At 42.3% G+C, this 21,048-nt stretch overlaps 1 protein-coding gene across 3 annotated transcripts in view; it reads left to right on the top strand.

Annotated features, from left to right (window-relative positions):
* The window catches only part of LHFPL3 (LHFPL tetraspan subfamily member 3), a 392,623-nt gene extending 371,848 nt beyond the window's left edge, over positions 1-20,775 (top strand). For all 3 annotated transcript variants that reach the window (XM_084897863.1, XM_084897865.1, XM_084897864.1), the window contains one exon: positions 20,022-20,775. In XM_084897863.1, the coding sequence (XP_084753989.1) occupies positions 20,022-20,050 (29 nt within the window). In that variant the 3' untranslated portion in view covers positions 20,051-20,775. The remainder of the gene's footprint in view (positions 1-20,021) is intronic.
* Positions 20,776-21,048: the final 273 nt, after the last annotated feature.

The raw sequence follows: 21,048 nt of genomic DNA, 5'->3' as shown, positions 1-21,048 counted from the left end.
GTAAAGAGCAAATAAAGCAGCATAGTTAAAAACCTCTGTTTGTTTCAGTGACGTCTAAGGCTATCTGTAATGCAAATCCTGGTTGTTAGGGTCTTATATTAGCCCCTCTTCTGTTGGGATCTGCTTGGCAAAAGTCCTGAGTAGCCTGAGGGTAGCTTGTGGTCACGATGGCAGGGTACAGCCAGCAAGGCAACTGACATTTGCTGAATGCTCTCTGCATGCCTGGCACTTTCCTTTGATTACCATCATTTAGCTCTACCACAACACTAAGGGTAGGATTCATTGTCCTCATTGGAGAGGTGACAGCACAGACTACTCACGGAGCAAGCCACTGGCGGGGTCAGGATTTAAACCCATTTCTCTCTGATTACAAAGCCCATTTTCTCCTCTTTCTGCCACGTTCCTCACTCCATTTCATCCCTGGGAGAATCAGGCACTGAACTCCATAACATTGGGATCAGTCATTCATGATAGGCAAGCAGCCTACAGAGGAAGACTCTCGTATTTTGCTGAGCGGGTATCATCCTGATGCAGACATAAGAATTTCTTGGAAGGGAAAAAAATATCTCCTTTTTTAACTTAGGGTTATGCTTAGTTTTAGCCTGATTCTTTTTCCCACAGTCCCATCTTCATCATTCTTCCCAGCCTTTATCATTCTCCTTCTCACCTCCATTTCTCAACTTCCTCTTTTCCCTCTCAGCTGATTTCTTGCCCTGTCAGGAAGTGGTGGGTAGGGTGTCGTTTAGCTAATTATTCACCTGACATGTATTGAATCACCTACTACATGCCAAAGAGAGATAAATAAGAAAAGCAATGGTGAAGTGCTGGTTGCTCCTGGAACACAGAGGAAGAAGGAGTTGAGCGGGCTCCCAGGGGTCAGGAAAGCTTCCAAAAAATCATTTCCTCACTCAGGATAATCACCCTGGCACCAACAGAATCCTTTACAAACAAAACAACTGGCCAGTGTGGTTCAGTTGGTTGGGCGTGCACTGATTCCTGGTCAGCACACTGCCTGGGTTGCAGGATCCATTGTAGTCCTCAATCAATGTGTCACTCATATCGGCATTTCTCTCCCTTCCTCTCTCTCTCTCTCTCTCTCTCTCTCTCTCTCTCTCTCTCTCTCTCTCTCTCTCTCTCAGATCAGTTTTAAAAAACAAGTCTCACCATCACTCTTCGAATGTGCTTATGTTTATTCAAGAGAGGTAGTGTGGGCAGTGTTCAAGATCACAGACTCTGGAGCTGCCAAACTGCTTATGGTAAAATCCCAGGTCCACCATCTGCTAACTAGAGGGCCTTGGACAGGTTATGTATCCTCACCACACTGCCCCTTCTCCCTCCATGAAATGAGGATGATAATAGTGCCTACCTCTTGGATGTATATGTTGTATATGTTCATAAAGTACCTAGATCATTGCCTGGCACAAAGTTAGCAGCATATAACTGTTAGCTCTTCTCCTCCTCCTCCTCTTCCTTCTCCTCCTTCTCCTCCTCCTCCTCCTCCTTCTTTTTCTTCTCTTAGTAACAAACTTTTGTGGAGCCCCCTCTGTGCAAAAGATCCATGCAGGAGACAGCAATGAATACCAAGAAGCAACATAGTCCAGTAGCTGAGAGCATTGAGTTTGGTGTCCAGTGCAAATCCCACCTCTGACACTTGCCAACCTTGTGACCACAAGCAAGTTACCTGTTCTCTCCAAGCCCACTTGCCCTTGTAAAATGAGAATAGTGATACCTGTCTCATAATGAAAATAATAGAAGGCTCTTGGCACAGAGCCTGTCTCATGCGTGGCAAGGGCAGATACGTGGTAAAGCTGATGTTATTGCCGCTACTGTCACAGGTCCAAGAAACACTCAGTGGAGCTTTCAGCTTTCAGTTTATGTACTGAGGAAAGATGCTCTGGGCAGTTTTCTCGTGCACTCTGACTTCCTCCAGATGCCCAGCCGAGGCAGATCCAAACAAACTGCCGTTTAGGACCTGGGTGTCTGGAGAACCCAAAGTCTATCTGTGCGAATAAGGTATAGCATCCTCAAGCACGTTCCAAAGAGAAGATAGGGTCTCAACTGTGATTCTTTTCCTCACTCAGTGAGGAAGAGGCAGGCACTCTGCACATAAAGTGGATGTATCAGTCCTGAAAGGTCCCAGGTCTCCAGTTCAATGTGGAACCGGAGCAGATGACAGCACTTGACTGAGTGTCGGCCTAATCAGCCCCAAATACTTGTCAAGGGGGGTTTGATCCCTTTATTAGCCAGCGCAGGTTGCAGCAGTGGGCTGCTTAACCTTTTCAAAAGAAGACAAAAGAAGTGTGTGTGTGTGTGTGTGTGTGTGTGTGTAATTGTCACTTGTTTTGATTTGTTTTGTTTTCAACTCATCTTCCTCAAGGGAATGTGTCAAATATGTTGTTATTAAGATTACTTTAAAAGAAAAACAGTGGCAGATAATCCTAATAAGGAGAAAAATGAAACCATATGTCAACTTTTTAAATCCTGATTTTTAACAATATATGAATGTGCTCATGCATTCTCACACATACATTTTACTTACTTTTCTCTGTTTCCAAAGGGATTTCAGATACTAACAGCAAACTGCCTTTGCACACTCTGCCTTCACAGAGCAGGATCTTAGAATGGGATACAAGGCCCCTGGCAAGACGCTTAGTTACACCCGTTTTTTACAAACCTAGTCCTGATTGTCCTCAGAATGTAAATCTAAGTGCTTTTTGGGGGACAATGGGAGGGGAGGAGGATGGGTGAGCAGTTAAGCCAGCATTTGGAGAATTCTAATGGAAACTGGCCTGGGGTGTTCCCTCACTAACATGAAATGAACACTGATGTTGAGGAGCAGGAAGTGAGCCAGGAAATGTGATAGGACCCCATAGAAATGCCATCCAGATGTAGCTGGCAGCTGCTCTAATCTCATTGCTCTAATTCTCTTTATTATTAGAATATTCAAAATATTAACCTCACTCTGGATATTAAATTATTTTGGACAAATCACAATTGATGCCAATTAACTGTTCTGAAGAGCATTTCCTCTTAATACCACAATTCACAATTGCGCATAATTGCAATCTAATTTGTTTGCTTTAATTAATATTTGGCTTATATAAAAAGAGATGGGAGAAAATTTTCAAGGGTGTCTTCCTGCTGCCCAGCCTGTATGACTCAGTGGTTGAGTATCAGCCTATGAACCAGGAGGTCACGGTTGATTCCCAGTCAAGGCACATGCCCAGGTTGTGGGCTCCATCCCCAGTAGAGGGCGTGCAGGAGGCAGCCCATCAATGATTCTCTCTCATTGGTGTTTCTCTCTCTCTCTCCCTCTCCCTTCCTCTCTAAAATCAATAAAAATATATTTAAAAACAATAACTTAAGAATGTCTTTCTGCCGAAACCGGTTTGGCTCAGTGGTAGAGCATTGGTCTGCGGACTGAAAGGTCCCAGGTTCGATTCCGGTCAAGGGCATGTACATTGGTTGAGGGCACATCCCCGGTAGGGGGTGTGCAAGAGGCAGCTGGTCGATGTTTCTCTCTCATCGACGTTTCTAGCTCTCTATCCCTCTCTCCTCCTCTCTGTAAAAAATCAATAAAATATATTTTAAAAAAAAAAAAAAAAAAGAATGTCTTTCTGCTGACAACATTTTAGTGCCTAAGAGGAAGCCTTTTTACGTTAAGGTAATTCTTTCTTAAGTTCAAATGAGTTAGGTTTCAAGAGGTTCTCAGGGTCATGATACAAACATGTTAATTTGGGGCCATTCATTTCCCCTAATCCCACATTAAAACCCTGTAGTTTAATGGTTCTTGCAGAGAATAATTTTACATGAATGCTCACCTCTGTTTATAAGGTGACATGCTCATTACCCATATGCAGGGCAGGCCCAGGCACAATTGTGCAATCAAAATTTGTCTCTGATGCTCTTCCATGGTCCTTTCTTTTTCTTTTTTTTTCTTTTTTTTAAATATATTTTATTGATTTTTTTACAGAGAGGAAGGGGGAGAGATAGAGAGCTAGAAACGTCGATGAGAGAGAAACATCGACCAGTTGCCTCTTGCACACCCCCTACCGGGGATATGCCCACAACCAATGTACATGCCCTTGACCCAAATCGAACCTGGGACCTTTCAGTCCGCAGACCGATGCTCTACCACTGAGCCAAACCGGTTTCAGCCATGGTCCTTTCTTTGACTCCCTTGTCAGTGCCTCCTACAAATGCACTGGTCACCCTCCCTTCAGCCCGCCAGACCTAAGCCAGCTCTGCATTCCCTGGCCTGAGTCCTTCAAATCTGACTAATCCTGAGTCCTGGCAAGTCATGAGAACCCATCTGGGGGAATTGACTCATGGTAAAATATCACCTGACTGATAATAACCCTTAGATTATCCCAGATAACAGCTCATTTTAACCTAGACCTTCCAAGCCTTATGCATGTTTAATGGTGATGGAAATGTTGCCTGTAAGTAGCAGATGGAGATTTTTTGCAGACCTCAAAAAACCTTTAAGAATTCTTTAAATTAGCCAAAACCGGTTTGGCTCAGTGGTAGAGCGTTAGTCTGCGGACTGAAAGGTCCCAGGTTCGATTCCGGTCAAGGGCATGTACATCGGTTGCAGGCACATCCCCAGTAGGGGGTGTGCAAGAGGCAGCTGGTCAATATGTCTCTCTCTCATCGACGTTCCTAGGTCTCTATCTCTTTCCCTTCCTCTCTGTAAAAAATGAATAAAATATATTTTTTAAAAGAATTCTTTAAATTACATGTTAAATAAAAACATCACAACTCCATACCCACAATAAAGAGAGGCAGGAGGATCCCCAGTTTAGTCAGCTACTGATTCAATCTTCTTTCTTTTAATTTTTATTATTGAAAGTATTCATGTGACCCTAGCTGGTTTGGCTCAGTGATAGAGTGTCGGCCTGTGGACTGAAGGGTCCCAGTTTTGATTCCGGTCAAGGGCATGTACCTTGGTTGCAGGCACATCCCCAGTGGGGAGTGTGCAGAAGGCAACTGATGGATGTTTCTCTCTCATTGATGTTTCTAACTCTCTATCCCTCTCCCTTCCTCTCTGTAAAAAATCAATAAAATATATATATTTTTAAAAAGTATTAATGTGTCCCCTCTTTTCCTCCATTGATCCCCTCCAGCCCACCCCCAGCTCCTGCCCCAGGCCCTCACCTCCCTCTGTCTGCACCCATGGGTTATGCCTATATGCATACAAGGTCTATGGTTGATTACTTCACACCCACTCACCCTCCCTCCCTCACCTTCCCTCCGAGATGTTGCACTCTGTTCCATGGTTCCATGTCTCTGGATCCACTCCATTCATTAGTTTATTTTGTCAATTAGATTCCACATAGGATTGAAATTATGCGATACTTGTCTTTCTCTGACTGACTTATTTCACTTAGCTTGATACTCTCCTGGTCCCTCCATGCTGTCTCAAAGGGTAAGACAGTCTTCTTTTTTATTGTGCATAGTATTCCATGGTATAAATGTACCACAGCTTTTCTATCCACTCATCTATTGGTGGGCACTTGGGCTGTTTCCAGATCTTAGCTATTGTAAATTGTGTTACTATAAACATAGGGGTGAATACATTCTTTCTGATTGATGTTTCGGCCAATCTTTATTTCAAATATTTACTAGTCATCACTGTGTGTCCCACAGGCACCAAAAGCTAGAGACAGAGGAACACCCTCTGTATTTACAAAACTTTTCCCTTCCCATTCTCCCTAGAATTGTTTGTTTTAACGTTTGGGGAACACTGGATTCAAAAGAGCTTTCTTAGACAATCCACAGGATGGGGAAAATATTTGCAAATTATATACCTGATAAGGGAGTTATTTCCAAAATATATAAAGAACTCTTAAAATTCAACAATAAAAAGACAAGTGACCCAATTTAAAAATAGGCAAAAAAAAAAAAAAAAAAAAGTTGTTTTTTAATTAGAAAAATTATTTATGTTTCTTTCATACATCTTAATGTTTAGGAAACAGTCTTACATATGTGTCTGAAATACTGTACTGACACACTTTTTAAAGACAAAGCACCATAGGCAGAGCTGATCAGCTGTTCAGAGTTCATATAGGAATTTGTTTCTTGATTTTACATTAATTTCTGAAAGTCAGAAATGTCATCTCCAAAAAAATGTAAAGAGGGTTGTTAATAATAATCATTTTTGCCCTGGCTGCTGTTTCTCAGTGGTTAAGGCACGAGTTGGAGCATCAAAGGGTCATGATCCAGGACAATGGCGCCTACCTGGGTTGCAGGTGAGACCCCTGAGTCGCCGTCGGGGCTCATGTGGGAGGCAACCAATTGATGTCTCTCTCTCACATCAATATTTCTCTCTCAAAAAGACAGAGTTACCATATAACCCCGCAATTCTACCCCTAGGTATATACTCAAGAGAAATGAAAATATATCTTCACGCAAAAACTTACACAGGAATGCTTAGAGCAGCATTATTCATAATAGCCAAAGGATGGAAACAACTCAAATAACTATCAGCTAAAGAATGAATTTTTAAAATGTGGTATACCCATACAAAGGCAATAAAAAAGGAATGAAGCACTGATTCATGTTACAACATGGAAGAACCTTGAAAACATTGTGCCAACTAAAAGATGCTAGTCACAAAGGGCCACATCTTGCAAGGCTTCATTTACACTGAGTGGCCAGGTTATTATTATCTCTGAATGTATAATAATCTGGCCATTCAGTATATATATAGTAGAGGCCTGGTGCATGAATTCATGCATGGGTGGGGTCCGGCCAGCCTGGCCAGGGGGAGGGGACATGGGCAGTTGGCCTGCTTGCCTGCTGGTCAAGGGAACAATTTGCATATTAGCCTATATATTATATAATATTATATTATGCATTCAGAGATCATAATAATCTGACCACTCAGTGTATATGAAATGTCGTGAATAGGCAAATCCAGAGAGACAGAATGTAAATTAATTATTTCCAGAGGGGGAGAATAGAAAAGTTTGGGTTTTTGTGGTGATGAAAATATTCCGGTAGCACAACTCTAGTAATATGCTAAAAATCCACGAATTTTACACTATTTTATAGTGTGCACATTACATCTCAATAATACTATTGTTTTATTTAAACGTTTCTCTCCCATAGGTTGTGTCGTAAATCTTCAAGATGGGGGGTATGGTTTATGGTGTATTTAAAGTAACTAACTGCCCTCATTTCCTGGGACTGGAGGCATTCCTAAACACACAACTCTCAGGGGTAAAACCAGGAAAATCCTAGGCAAACCATGCAATATTGGGAACATACTTATACGAATAAACCATTCAATGTTTATCTCAACTTTAACGAGGCATCCTATATTTCTACTTGCTGAATATGGCAACTCCAATTGTACAAGATGACCCAGTTCACCTAAATCAAGTTGAAGCAGAGAATTAAGATTGAAAAGCAGCCGGAACCGATCTGGCTCAGTGGATAGAGCATAGGCCTGCGGATTGAAAGGTCCCGGGTTAGATTCCAGTCAAGGGCATGTACCTGGGTTGTGGGCACATCCCCAGTAGGTTGTGTGCAAGAGGCAGCTGATGGATGGTTTTCTGGAAACCTCTTTTCGCAACCTTCTGACTCAAGTTCTCTCATTCCCCTGGTCTATAGCAAAGGATTCATTTCCGGGACTCTTAAAAAATGATATCAATACATGGCGACACTAGATAGTGTGTTTTCTCAAAGACATTTCATCTTGGATGAAGTTTAGATTAAGCTTCCCCCTGGCAGCTGAGTGCATGATGAATTGTATTACAAGTAAGTCTATTTTTAGCCCACTAGAGCTTTGGCAGACAGGCTGTTAAAAATAGACGCAGACCTAGTACTGTAGAGTAAAGAATCCGGGAGCTTTTCCTTGCTGATTACTGAGAATGAAGCCGGTTCTCCGAGCCTAAAGCATTGGAGGGAAGGTGGGTGCAGCTTCGATCTAGCAGGTTTGAAAGCTGTGGTTTGTACTTTAGAAATTGGTGTGTCATGTGTCGCTGAGGCAGGAGATGAGGGGCATAGCTCAAACGCACGTCCCCTGGAGATAGATCCTGGGAGTAAAGGACTTGTGTGTTTTATCAGGTCAGAGGCGAGGTGTTTTAAGAATCCTTTGAGTAGGTAGTATCTGTCATCAGAAGCTGACCTTTTACCAATTGTTCTTCCTGTGGTTTCTCAAGCCCATCAGGCTAGCAGCCACCAGGGGGCACTGAATCCGCCTGTCCCACCTCTGAGCTTCTATTCAACAATGCAACTCAGTGGTTGAGCACGTGGATTTGGAGTCACCCAGACAAGGGTTCCGGATCTGGAGCTCCCACTTTAACCTGAAAACAGGGATTATAATAAATTGCCTCTATCAGAGGCAGGTGGTAAGAATTAAATGAGCCCGGCCAGTCTGGCTCTGTGGGTGAGCGTCAACCCATAAACCAGGAGGTCACCTGGTCAGTGCACATGCTCAGGTTGCCGGCTAGATCCGCAGTGGGGGTGGGGGGTGGGGTGCAGGAGGCAGCCGATCAATGCTTCTCTCTTATCTCTTTCCTTCCCCATTCCTCTCACTGAAATCAATAAAAATGTGTTTTTAAGAAGAATTTAATGAGACAATGTCTGGTGCTCGGTTTCTCAGCACACCCTGGAAGCGGTTGTGTGGGTTCAGCTGCTAACAACAGCACAGAGAAAGCATTAGCTTCCTTCCATTCCCTTCTACTCTGCAATCTCTTCCCGCTCCCTCTCTCCTTTCTCAGAAGCTCTGTGAGGTCTCCTTCATTCACTGTCAGCCAAAGGCCTTTCTTCTGGTCGTGTGCCATGCACGTTCTCATGTTCTCCGCAGAAATACCCTGTGACTCCCCAAGTTCTGGCCACTCCTCTCTATCCCAGTATTTTCCCAGTGTGGTTCACAAGCACCTGCCTCAGAACCATCCGGACTTACGAAGTTGGAAGTTCTGGAAAGGGAACCTGGGAATCTGCATTTTGATGAGTTTCCTATGTGCGTGTATGCATGATAAAGCTTGAGTTTTAGTGAGTTGGGTTTTTTTTGTTTTGTTTTGTTTTGTCTTGTTTTTAGTGGAGAGAGAAATTGATTCAATCAGCTGAAAGGAGGGAAATTAGCTGATTATCTGGTTAAAGTAATTCACACTGAACTGTGAAGAACAAATAAACTCCCCTTTTAGGAGAATTTACATTCTGACACTTTGCAAAGCTTGATGAATTTCCAATTAGTGAAATGTGTGGGGTGGATGTTTAAAGAAAAAGACCTTCCCTGTGACCAGTGCCTCCGGGGAAGCCTTTATATACCCAGCAGAGGAAGAGCCTGTGACTTAGCAGATCATTCGTCCTGCCCCCACCACCTGAAATTCAGCCCAAGCCTGCTGCCTGGGGGAGAGGAGAGAAGTAGAACGCAGAGGAGGAAGAATGGGAAATTTAGGAAAGGTTAACAAAGGAGGATGGGAAGGAAGGAAAAGTCTCTCAAATATCCCCACCCCCATAACATTCCGTGCTCCTAGCTTGTCCAAGTACAGAATGGACTGATGGGAAAACGGCCCAACTGCTCTCCTTCCACTCTATCCCAAAGACCGTCACAATGGCGACTTTTATTTTATTTGTTAGGCAGTTTCATTTTTAAATATGCATGTGCAAGGGAGAGTAGCCCCTTAACGCTTTGTTGCTGCCAGACAGTCCACGTCTTCTTCTACTGAGACTAAGTATGGCGCAGGCCCAGCTCTTGGCCTTGCCCTCCCCTTTTACAGCCCTTAGTGAATTCCTCTGATTGCACAGTTTTAGTTGTTTGTTTGTTTGTTTTTAAGATTTTGTTTTTATTTCACAGAGGAAGGGAGAGGTAAGGAGAGATAGAAACATCAATGAGCCCTAACTGGTTTGACTCAGTGGATAGAGCATTGGCCTTCAGACTGAAAGGTCCCAGGTTTGATTCCGGTCAAGGACATGTACCGTGGTTGCAGGCTCAATCCCCAGTGTGGGATGTGCAGGAGGCAGCCAATCAATGATTCTCTCTCATCATTGATGTTTCTATTTCTCTCTCTCCCTTTACCTTCCTCTCTGAAATCAATAAAAACATATATAAAAGTTAAATAAGTAACGCTTATTTACTTGGAGAATTATAACATAGAATGGAATCGCTGGTTCCTCTTCCCCCCCCCCCCTCCCGTGAGGTATTTCATGGAGGCTATTCCAAGATAAGGCATGTTCCCATTTCATTCCCTATTTCAATAAGAAGTCATTTCTGGAGTTCTGTACCTCCTCTTTGCACACATAGAAAATATTTTCTTTATTCCACAGTCTAAGCGCTCAAAAATTACATATTCACAATTACCAAATCACAAACTCTGCTTTTGCCCACTTACTGTACATAAAACAGAGCAAATGAGATTAGGCAATAGGAAGCTTTCTATTGTGAAATTATATTCATGGCACTCTCCCAGGGGCCAAGCTGGTTTCTCTCTGAAAGTTAAACACATTCCAAAAATCACATTAAAACCCTGTCAGGCCTCCCTGGGACTCAGAGGTCCAGGGAAGGAAAGCCTGGTGTGTAGCTTCACAAAGCAGCTTACACTCTACCCTGCCTGGTGTTGCTCAGAGGTTCCGGTTCCATTTCCAGTCCAGGGCATGTACCTGGGTTGCAGGTTCCCTCCATGCCCCTGATTGGGGGGAGGCAACCAGTTAATGATGTGTCTTTCTCTCTCTCTCTTTTTATCCCCCACTTTCTCCCTTCCACCCTCTCTGAAAAACAACAGAAAAAAATATCCTCAGGTGAGGATAACAAAACAAACAAACAAAATCAGCTTGCTGCTCTCAACAAGTACCTATGAATGGGAAAATCTGTTTGTCACTTTCTGCGTTTTAAATGAGAGAAACCCATAGTATTTTCTGTTTCCATGACAAAGCTTGTTGTGCTGACAGCCATTTCTCCATAAATGGCATCCATAAAGCTGGAAAAGAAAGATAAGTAAAAGAGGCAAATCCTTACTTTTCTAGAGGAGATGCAAGAGATAATGTCTAAAACCTATGAATTATTAAATAAGAGAATATAACATATTACTTAGACTATTGAAGTAGCTACTGTAATAAAACGGGAAACTATTAAAAAATTGTCTCAAGGGAGTAAGAGTGGGTGGGTATGAGAAGAAATGAAGTGAGGCGGCTCTTTTCATCACAAGATCACTTATATGGTTTGGAGTTTTGTTTATTTGGTTTAGAGAGGGAAGAGGAAGAGAGAGAAAGAGAAAGACATCAATTTGGGGGGTTTTTTGTTTTATTTATTTTTTATTTATTTTTTATTTTTTTATTAAATTATTATCTGTGTACATATTTTAACATTGCCCCCCTCCCATACACACCCTCCCTCCCCAGAGTTTTATGTCCATTGGTTGTACTTATATGCATGTATACAAGTCCTTCAGTTGATCTATTATCTCCCCCAGATCTCCCTACCCTACCTGCTGTAATTTGACAGTCTGCTTGTTGCTTTACTGTCTCTATATCTATCTTTTGGTTCATCAGTTTATAATGTTCTTTATTATCCATAAATGAGTGAGGTCATGTGCTGTTTCTCTTTCATTAATTGGCTTATTTCACTCAGCATGATGTTCTCCAATTCCGTCCAGGTTGCTGCAAATGATGAGAATTCCTTCTTTTTTATGGCAGCATAGTATTCCATTGTGTAGATGTACCATAGTTTTTGGATCCAATCATCTGCTGATGGGCACCTAGGCTGTTTCCAAATTCTGGCTATTGTAGATTGTGCTGCAATAATTAATTTTCTTTTAATGTCCAATGAACATAGGGGTGCATATATCCTTCCTGATTGGTGTTTCTAGCTTCTTGGGATATATTCCTAGGAGTGGGATTACTGGGTCAAATGGGAGTTCCATTTTCAGTTTTTTGAGGAAACGCCACACTGTTCTTCACAGTGGTTGCACCAGTCTGCATTCCCACCAGCAGTGCACGAGGGTTCCTTTTTCTCCACAACCTCGCCAACACTTGTCGTTTGTTAATTTGTTGATGTTGGCCATTCTGACAGGTGTGAGATGATACCGCATTGTTGTTTTGATTTGCATCTCTCGGATAATTAGTGACTTAGCATGTTTTCATGTGCCTTTTGGCCTTCCTTCTGTCTTCTTTTAAAAAATATTCTGTTTAGGTCCATTGCCCATTTTTTAATTGGATCATTCATCTTCCTTTTATTTAGTTGTATAAGCTGTCTGTAGAAGGACATCAATTTGTTGTTCCACCTAGTCATGCATTCGTCAGTTGATTCTGACCAGGTATGGAACCCAAAATCTTGGCATGTTAGGATGACACTCTAACCAACTGAGCTACCTGGCCAAGACTATAGTTTAATTTTTTTTTTTTTTTAACAATATGCACATGTTGCCTTGGTAAAATAAAAAATTAAAACTCAAGCTGCTGCACTCTACGTGGTATATTGTACCCATCTCAAAATTTTGTTTTGAGTTTAATCAGTTTTTCTACTAAGGAGCAATTCTAATTATATATCCTAGAGGGGTTCTTTCCTTCTCTCTTCTCTCAGTCTTTGGGATAGGGAAACATCTAAGAGGATATTTTACAGCTCAACAGAATAGTACTGAAAGCTTTCCTCTGCCCCACCCCTGCAGAGCAGACCAAAACTCTAAGGAACAGGCTAAGTAGTCATCAGGCCATTTGTTCTCCATCCCTCTCTTCCCCCCATTTCAGCTTCCTATGGATTGGCGGGGAGGGGGGGGGGGATTGTCCAAAAGAAAGCCTTGTTCCAAAGCTCCTGGCTTGATGTTCACATGTAGGGGCTGAAATTAAGCCCCTAAATTGACTGTGTTTGTCCCTTTAGAATGGACAGTCAGTCCCTCCCCCTCCGTGGGATCTAAACATTTGCCTGGTAAAGCCTTTGTGCCAGAGCTGGAGTAAGTGGCTAGCAGGAAGGAAAGGAATTCAGGCCAGGAGTTATGGAAGAAATAACAGGGAAGCCAGGCTCTGCCAAAACACCTTCAGCAGCCAACCCGATTTAGGTTGAGAGCTGCCTTTGTGTTTTGTTCTTTGTCTGTTTACCTGACACCGAAGTTGAATGTGGCTCCCAAGAAGGCCTATGGGGGTGCTGCTGGTGCTTCTCTGCCTCTCAGGGGGATGAGAACAGATAGGCTTCGGTGCCCCTGTTTGCCTCACACCCTGCCTGCTGAGGACCAGAGTAGGTGGTCACTGAATGTTTGTTTAATTTTCGTTTAATGTCCAATGCTAGATCATTTCTATTTGTCACATGGCTATTGAGGTGCATATTGCAGCTGTCAGGACAAATCTGTTCAGCCTTCCTGCTAATCTGGGTGCCTTGCCTACTTGCATCCCAACTTTCCTCTCGTATCAGAGACATCCAATTGCTAAGTTAACGGTCTGTTTTAAATGGTCCCTGAATTGGCATTGTCTTGTATTGACCAAGAGTAAGGTGACCAGACATCCCGCTTTGGCAGAACAATCCTGATTTTTAACAATTTGTCCCGCGTCCCGCAGCATTTTAAAAAAGTACGTCTGGCCGAAACCGGTTTGGCTTAGTGGATAGAGCATTGGCCTGCAGACTGAAAGGTCCCAGGTTCCATTCCAGTCAAGGGCTTGTAACTTGGTTGGGGGCACATCCCCAGTATGGGGTGTGCAAGAGGCAGCTGATCGATGTTTCTTTCTCATCGATGTTTCTAACTCTCTATCACTCTTTCTTCTTCTCTGTAAAAAATCAATAAAATATATTTTTTTTAAAAAACTATGTCTGGTCACCTTAACAAGAGCAATTCCCCTAAATCATGGTTAAAGTCATCAAAGGCAGGTTGGAGCTGGGAAACCTGCCTAAGGACCAGGAATCTGTTCTGTATCTGTGGAAGAATGTCCTATTACAAAGAACACACAATGGACAAGCATCATTCAGCTCTCCTATCTGTGACAGCCACCAAAGGCAATGATGGTGAAGAAGAGAGCTTTCATGTAGACAAGCTGACGGGAAACACCTTTGGGGGACTTTGCTCACAGTGACTTAGCCCCTTCCCTGCTCTGCTTTGATTTTAGGATCCATTGTGGGGGTTGCACAGCATGATGTATATAAAGTACTTAGCACAATGTCTAACACACAGTTAGTGCTCAGGAAAGATTGCTATTATCATCACAGAAAAACCTTAAAATCCCAGCCAATAGGTTTACGGGGAATGAGGACCACAGCTGATTTCTAAGCTTTCCGGAAATGTCCTTACTGGGGACCTGATTTGACTGATGTATGACCACATCCATAAAACAACAATCTTCCCCCAGGGTTAAGTTTGTTGGCACCTTACCTTCTCCTTCCAGCCAAAGGCTTTTCTCAAATGAAATTGTATTTCCAGCACTTGGATATCATCATTGGTGCCTACAAAACCCTGGAGAGTTATTTGAAATGTGTATTCCAAATAAGCAATAAGAAAAGATTTGGATTTCTCTTTTTTTAAAATATATTTTTATTGATTTTGGAGAGAAAGGGAGAGGAAGGGAGAGGGAGAGAGGGAGGGAGGGAGGGAGGGAGGGAGGGAGGGAGAGAGAGAGAGAGAGAGAGAGAGAGAGAGAGAGAGAGAGAGAGAGAGAAACATCAACGATGAGAGGAAATCATTGATTGGCTGCCTCCTGCACGCCTCCTATTGGGGATGGAGCCCACAGTCCGGGCATTTGCCCCTTACTATAATCAAACCTGGGACCTTTTAGTCCGCAGGCCAATGCTCTATCCATTGAGCCAAACCAGCTAGGGCACGATATGGATTTCTTATTTTGTCAAAATAGGAAAAATTTAACAAGGAAATTTCAGAAACTGCTTTTCTTGAATCTACTCTATTTCATCTCCTCTGTGTCTCTCCTCAGGGAGAATGAGTCTTAAATGCTGTTGGGGGAAAGCCCCAAAAATCTAAATTCAGGATTGATTCTGAAGAATTGACACATCTCTATCCAAATTCCTAAGAGCTTTAATGAAACTTACATGAACGGGCAAAGCAACTGCTTGCTCCCAGAAGTGACTGGCTGAGAAGAGATCCACCCCACCTCCTTTTATAGGGGTTTCATAGTAAACCACATACTGGGCAGTCACATGGACCACTCCCTCTAGCAATGAAGACAGACCATCCACACATTTCTCCGATAAACAGAATGTTAGCGCTGATGTATTAATCCTAATAATATGTACTGGTGTGGAGAGCGACCACAGTGTTTGGACAGTTTCAATCCTTGTAATGATGAGAGGGCACAGTCCTCTCATGACCACATGCAAATCCCAGCTTGGAGGGCCGAGCCCTCCCAGCACAATTAAAGCCAACAGCTGTAGTTATAAGCTTGAATTTATGGTCCGGACAGGTGGCCCCACGTGCCTAAGTGATATAGGCTGCTACGTAGTAAACAAAACTTGATCAGGTGCATGTAATTGAGTCTGATCGAAACCCAGGAGAATGTTGTAAACATCTTGACCACGCCCTTACTTTGCCTCGTGGCATCTGCTATAAAATAAAGACGCGGCTTGTGGGCGTGGTCACTGTCTCTCAGAGAAGCAGCTTCCCTCCGAGACCCCGCTTTCATTCTCCTGTCTGTCTTTTCTAAGCCTTTCAGCTGTCCCCACTCAGGTTCACCCTTTGGCCGTGCTGGTGCGGCACATACTGGGATCCTTATGATATCTAGAGAAAAAGAATTTTCTGAGACTCACACAGGAGGATGAGTGATTTTTATTTGTGTGGAATTGCATCTCTGCATTTAACAAATTCTCTTTTCCTTTAATCCAGCCCTGGAAGAGGTATAGCTGGGGATTCAGCCGAGCTAGCACAGCCAGTGTCCTAAGTTTCCACTCCATGGTGGAGCTGGCTCCAGCACAGTACTAAGCTAGTTGCAATCCATTAGTCCATTGTGTGTGTGGTCCACAGGGCTGTGGGCCATGTGGGAGAATACGGGGGAGCCAAGAGATTGAGCCCCCTGCAACAAGAGCCCCAAGAGAGCAAGGGCAAACCAAGAGCAACCAACCAGGCCAAGAGAGCAAAAGCCTTTGTTTAGGACAGTGGCCAGCAAACTCATTAGTCAATAGAGCCAAATATCAACAGTACAACAATTGAATTTTGAGAGCTGAAAACCGGCTTCTGCGCATGGGCCACAAAGTTTCAGTCACATTGTACGTATGCGTCCGCACGTGGTATTTTGTGGAAAAGCCACCCTCAAGGGACCAAAGAGCCGCATGTGGCTCTCCAGCCGCAGTTTGCCTACCACGGGTCTAGTGGAGTACTGAGAAAAGGAGAGCTTCTCTTTCTGATCGCCTGTCATAGATCTAGGAGCTGCTCTGTGAGTGAAGCAGAGAACATCCTAGCAGCCTGGAGCTCACATTCTGATGGGGGAGAGGAACAGAAAACAAGAAAACACATGAGATAATTACAGATCGTAAGTAGTGTTAAGAGGCAGATAAACCGCAACGTGATAGGAAGAAGCCAAAATGAACTGTGACAGCTAGGGTGGTGGAAGTCTTTGGAAGTAATTTATTTCTATTTTGTATCTTGCTTTCGGTTCTAAAAATGTAATCCCGGTCACTGGTTTTACCTGAAAAGAGCCTTTTATTATAACAGTTGGTCCTTCTTTCTCTCCACTCCTCATCCCTCTGCCTCAGCAGCCAGCATTGAAGTCATAGACGCCACCAGTAGACACAGTCACACCCATTAGCTCAGGTCCAGCTAAGAATTTGGATACAAACTAATTTATAATACCCAGAAGGACGTGCTGGTGTTGCCACTCTGGTTAGGGTAAGAAGGCATTAGGGACTATAGATGGGCTGGGGACAGGAGTAGCTTCCTATCCAGCACGTAGTCAGACCAAGAGTGTGCTGTGGAAGGGTGGCACACAAGTGTTGCCCTCAAAATTGCCAGTACCCACCTGACACTATACATAGTTAATACAATATTATTGACCATATTTTCTATCATTGACCATATTGGCTATTTTGTGCATGCTAATATGTACTTCTCAATTTCTTCACCTTTTTCACCCAGTCTCTCCAGCCCTCTCCCCAATGACAACTATCAGTCTATTCTTTGCATATATGGGTCTGTTTCTGTTTTGTTTGTTCATTTATATTATTCTTTAAATCACACAACTAAGTGAAATCATGTGGTATTTGTCTTTCTCTGACTTATTTATTTTACTTCCATAACAAAGATCTTGTAAGCCATTTTGCTAAAAAGCCTGATATTCCCACTAAATATGTTTTTCACTGAGGCCGTACCTACCTCCCAGCTATCATGACATTGGGCTCTCCAGGCCCTAACTGAATAGGTCAGATAGAAACAACCAGCAGAAGCTGACCCAGGAGACCTTTCAAAGTCTACAAACACATAGAAAGTTCAACAACAAACCATTTGCATAGTCAAGACAATGTGGCCATTGTAAATGCTGCTCTCATGCACAGTGGTTCAAATGACAGCTTCAAAAAGATTTGCAAAGATCCCCATAGAATTGGAACATAAGCAAGTCGGAGCCCATGATGTGTTACAAGGACAAACTTGATTGAACAAAGGTCTAAAGCATCACCAAATGACTTTTTATTCCATCCTGCTCTGTACAAACATGGAAGAATATGACATCTTTTAAATTGCCTCCCCTGAGCTATGCAATATCCATGGTGCATGAGAAATGTTAAGCTGAAAATTGGGGTGTGGGTGGGCTGGGGGGCAGAGAGAGGAAAAGCAGAATGTTTTACAAAGTGAATATCGCAGTGTAACCACACTAATGTTCCCACTTGATTCTCAAACTGCCTTTGTGTCTCATAGTCATTAGACCGGAGGAGTAATGGTAACATCTGCAGAAGAAAACCCTGTCTTTTGTCCTCTTGGTTTCACTTAAAGGGCTAGTCTTTTCTAAGCCTTCGGGTGGAGAATTCTTCATTGTGCATGTGTTTTAAGTAATTGCAGTAGCATTCTAATTTTACTGTCCACGGCAAAGTGTTTTCCTGAGATTGTGTGGGGAGTGTTTGTGTTCTGATCACTGCTGGAACAAATATGCTGGTTATTTTTAGCCCGGCTTGGTCTGCAGGATTCTCACATATCTTGGCGCTCCTATTGCATAGTGGTGTTATGCACTAGGAAACAAAAACGCCACAGTGGTAGCAGTGTCTAAGTAACTCAAACTCAATCAGACATTCCTAGGAGGCTTTGTGATGAGCAGCCTGTGTGCACCAGCAGGACTGGGACTAGGATGAGGCCAATGAGGTACCTAGACAAAGTGTTCCCCCTGATATTCCTAAGAAGGCACTCACCCTACATTTGCACAACCTTGGAAGTGAACTCCCTCTTAAATCTTGTATCCTGGAGCCTCACTGACCTCCCCCAATCCAGGCCTGGTTCACTGACTTCACTCTCTTATTTTTCCATTCACTCCTCAGCTCCCTGCCCAAGACTGGCATGATGTGTGGGCAGTATAGTTCCAATGTTAACAATCGAACAATGAAGAGAGCTTTAAGAAGGAAGGGTTGCCCTTGCTGGTTTGCTTCAGTGGATAGAACATCAGCCTGCAGACTAAAGGGTCCCGGGTTTGATTCTGGTCAAGGGTACATGCCGGGGTTGCGGGCTTAATCCCCAGGAGTGTGCAGGAGGCAGCCTATCAATAATTCTCTCTCGTCATTGATGTTTCTTGCTCTCCCTCTTCCTTCCTCTCTGAAATCAATGAAAATATTAAAAAGAAAAGAAGAAGAAGGAAAGGTTAAGGACTTCCAGTCAAGATGGTAGTGTAGGTAAACTCAGTACTTGCATCCTGCCACAAACATATCAAAATTACAACTAAACTACAGAACAACCATCACTGAGAACCACCTGAAATCTAGCTGAATAGAAGCCCTACAACTAGGGATTTAAAGAAGAAACCGCATTGAGACTGGGAGTGTTATCGGTTGGGAGCCCTCTTTGTCCTCACCAGTTGCTGGTGGGAGTGGTGTGCTTGCAATGTCACAAGAAAAAGAATTTTCTGAGAATCACATGGGAGGATGAGGTATTATAGAAAGCTTTATTTCTTTGGAATCAAACCCTGAGCTTCCAAGGTCCCATTTCCCTTTGTCCCACTTGGTTGGAGTGTTATCCCAATGCCAAAAGGTGGTAGGTTCAATTCTGGTCAGGGCACATACCCAGGTTGAGGGTTCAATCCCTAGTCAGGCCACTTATGGAAAGCAACTGATCAATGTTTCTAACTAGCTAGCTACCTATTCCTCCCTCTCTAAAATAAAATAAAAAATATACCCTCACATGAGGATTAAACATTTTAAAAATTGAAAGAACAAAAAGAACTTTATATGCAAAGATATTCGTTATTGACAATAATTTTTTGAAAAATGAAACTACCTATGTATCTGACAATGGTGAAATAGTGAGGATGGAAGATTGATCATGCAATGAAAAGAAATGAGAATGGAATAGAATATTATGCAGCCATTAAAAATTGATGCTGATGATGCAGAGAGTGGAAATGTAGAAAATTGATTTAAATATAATGTTAACAGTGTCATCTATACTATGATTCCAGCTATATAAAATAAGGAATGGAAATAAAATCGTTAATCTCAGTGTGATTGGATTGTGAATGATTTATCTTTATAATAATTTCTTTCCTTGATGTTATCATGTTGATTGTGTGATAAATAAGTGAAACCTGGAGGAAAAAGAAAAACACTCAAATGAGACATTTTTTTATGTCAGGCAAAAAAAAAAAAAAAAAATTGGTGATGCTTGAGATCATTTCCCATTTTTTCTTGCTCCTTCAAAGCAGCCTATAATGTTCACCCAGATGTAGGGAATACACGTGTCTGAGCTATAGAAGGAAGAGGGAGGTGCTTGCTAGAAGACGATACTGTTTGTTTAATGAATAGAAACTTCTTCAGTCTTCTTTGATGACAAATGCATTTGAACCATTTGTTAGCGTGCTTTTTCTGTGATAAATATGCACAAAGATCTTGCTAAAAAAAAAAAAATGATGCTCTTTTTCTCTTTTCTCTTCTCTTTCTCTTCCCCACCTCCCACCTGCAGTTCTGCTAAGCCAATATTCTCTAGAATGAGCACAAGCTAAACAAATCGAATAACAGCTTTTGTACATCAACATCAAGAAAGAAGACACTTGGGAGAGAGTGGATATGGAGATGGAAATGAACAAGAGTGAAACACCCACTTTGTCAAATCAGATCAGAGATGGGAGTGATTATGGATTAAACACCAGCTCATAGGAAACTATCATCGTATAAGATCAGATAACATTCACAAGAAATTACATTCATAAGAAATCATATTCAGGAAATATTTCAAGAAAGAGGAATATAAATGTGCTAGAATTAACATGTAAAATATATATGTACTGAGGTTTGTAAACTGTCCTTTTTTAATCCAACTGAAAACAAAAAAGCTTTACTCTTTTAACATTATACTTAAAAAGGCAGTCAATCCTAAAGTATTTCTATCTCAGTAGCCTAGAGACTAATCATTTATTGAGGAAGCGTCTTAGAAAATGCCTCTGAATATCGTCACAGGGGCCATGACCTTTGCCTCCCCCTTCTCCGCTGTTCATTTATTCCACTGTGTAATTAGGTCCAATCACTCCGTTCAGAGGTGTAATGCTTCAGAGTTTTTACTGAGTCTGTTCAGTTCAATGTCTGTACAAGTTATTACTGAGAAAGTGTTTCTGATGTATACTCTGACTCCATCAAGCTGTATATTATAGGAAGTACATCCACATCACAGGTTCCCAAGACAAATAAATTTCCCACCTTTCAGGAAACAGCATCAAGGAACTCTGAAAAAAAAATGTAGAAAGCTCATGTTCACCTTCAATGCTCACATATACTTATAGAGGCTGCTATCAGATAAAGACTTTTTCTAATTCTCCCTAGTATAGCCATAGGAATTTAACATACTTTCTAAATAGGCATATGAAATATCTCCTCTTTTTTTTTTCCCTTCTATTTCTTTAACACACATGTCATGAGAACCCCATCTCCTTTCTTTCCCTTACTTGCACACTCATTTTTTGTTTTAAAAAAAAAACAGATCATTCCATTAAACC

This window comes from Pipistrellus hanaki (genome assembly GCF_964339955.1).
Source record: "Pipistrellus hanaki genome assembly, chromosome: 10".
NCBI lineage: Eukaryota > Metazoa > Chordata > Mammalia > Chiroptera > Vespertilionidae > Pipistrellus > Pipistrellus hanaki.
Note: the sequence above shows the minus strand (reverse complement) of the source record. Positions and strands in the feature narration are given on the sequence as shown.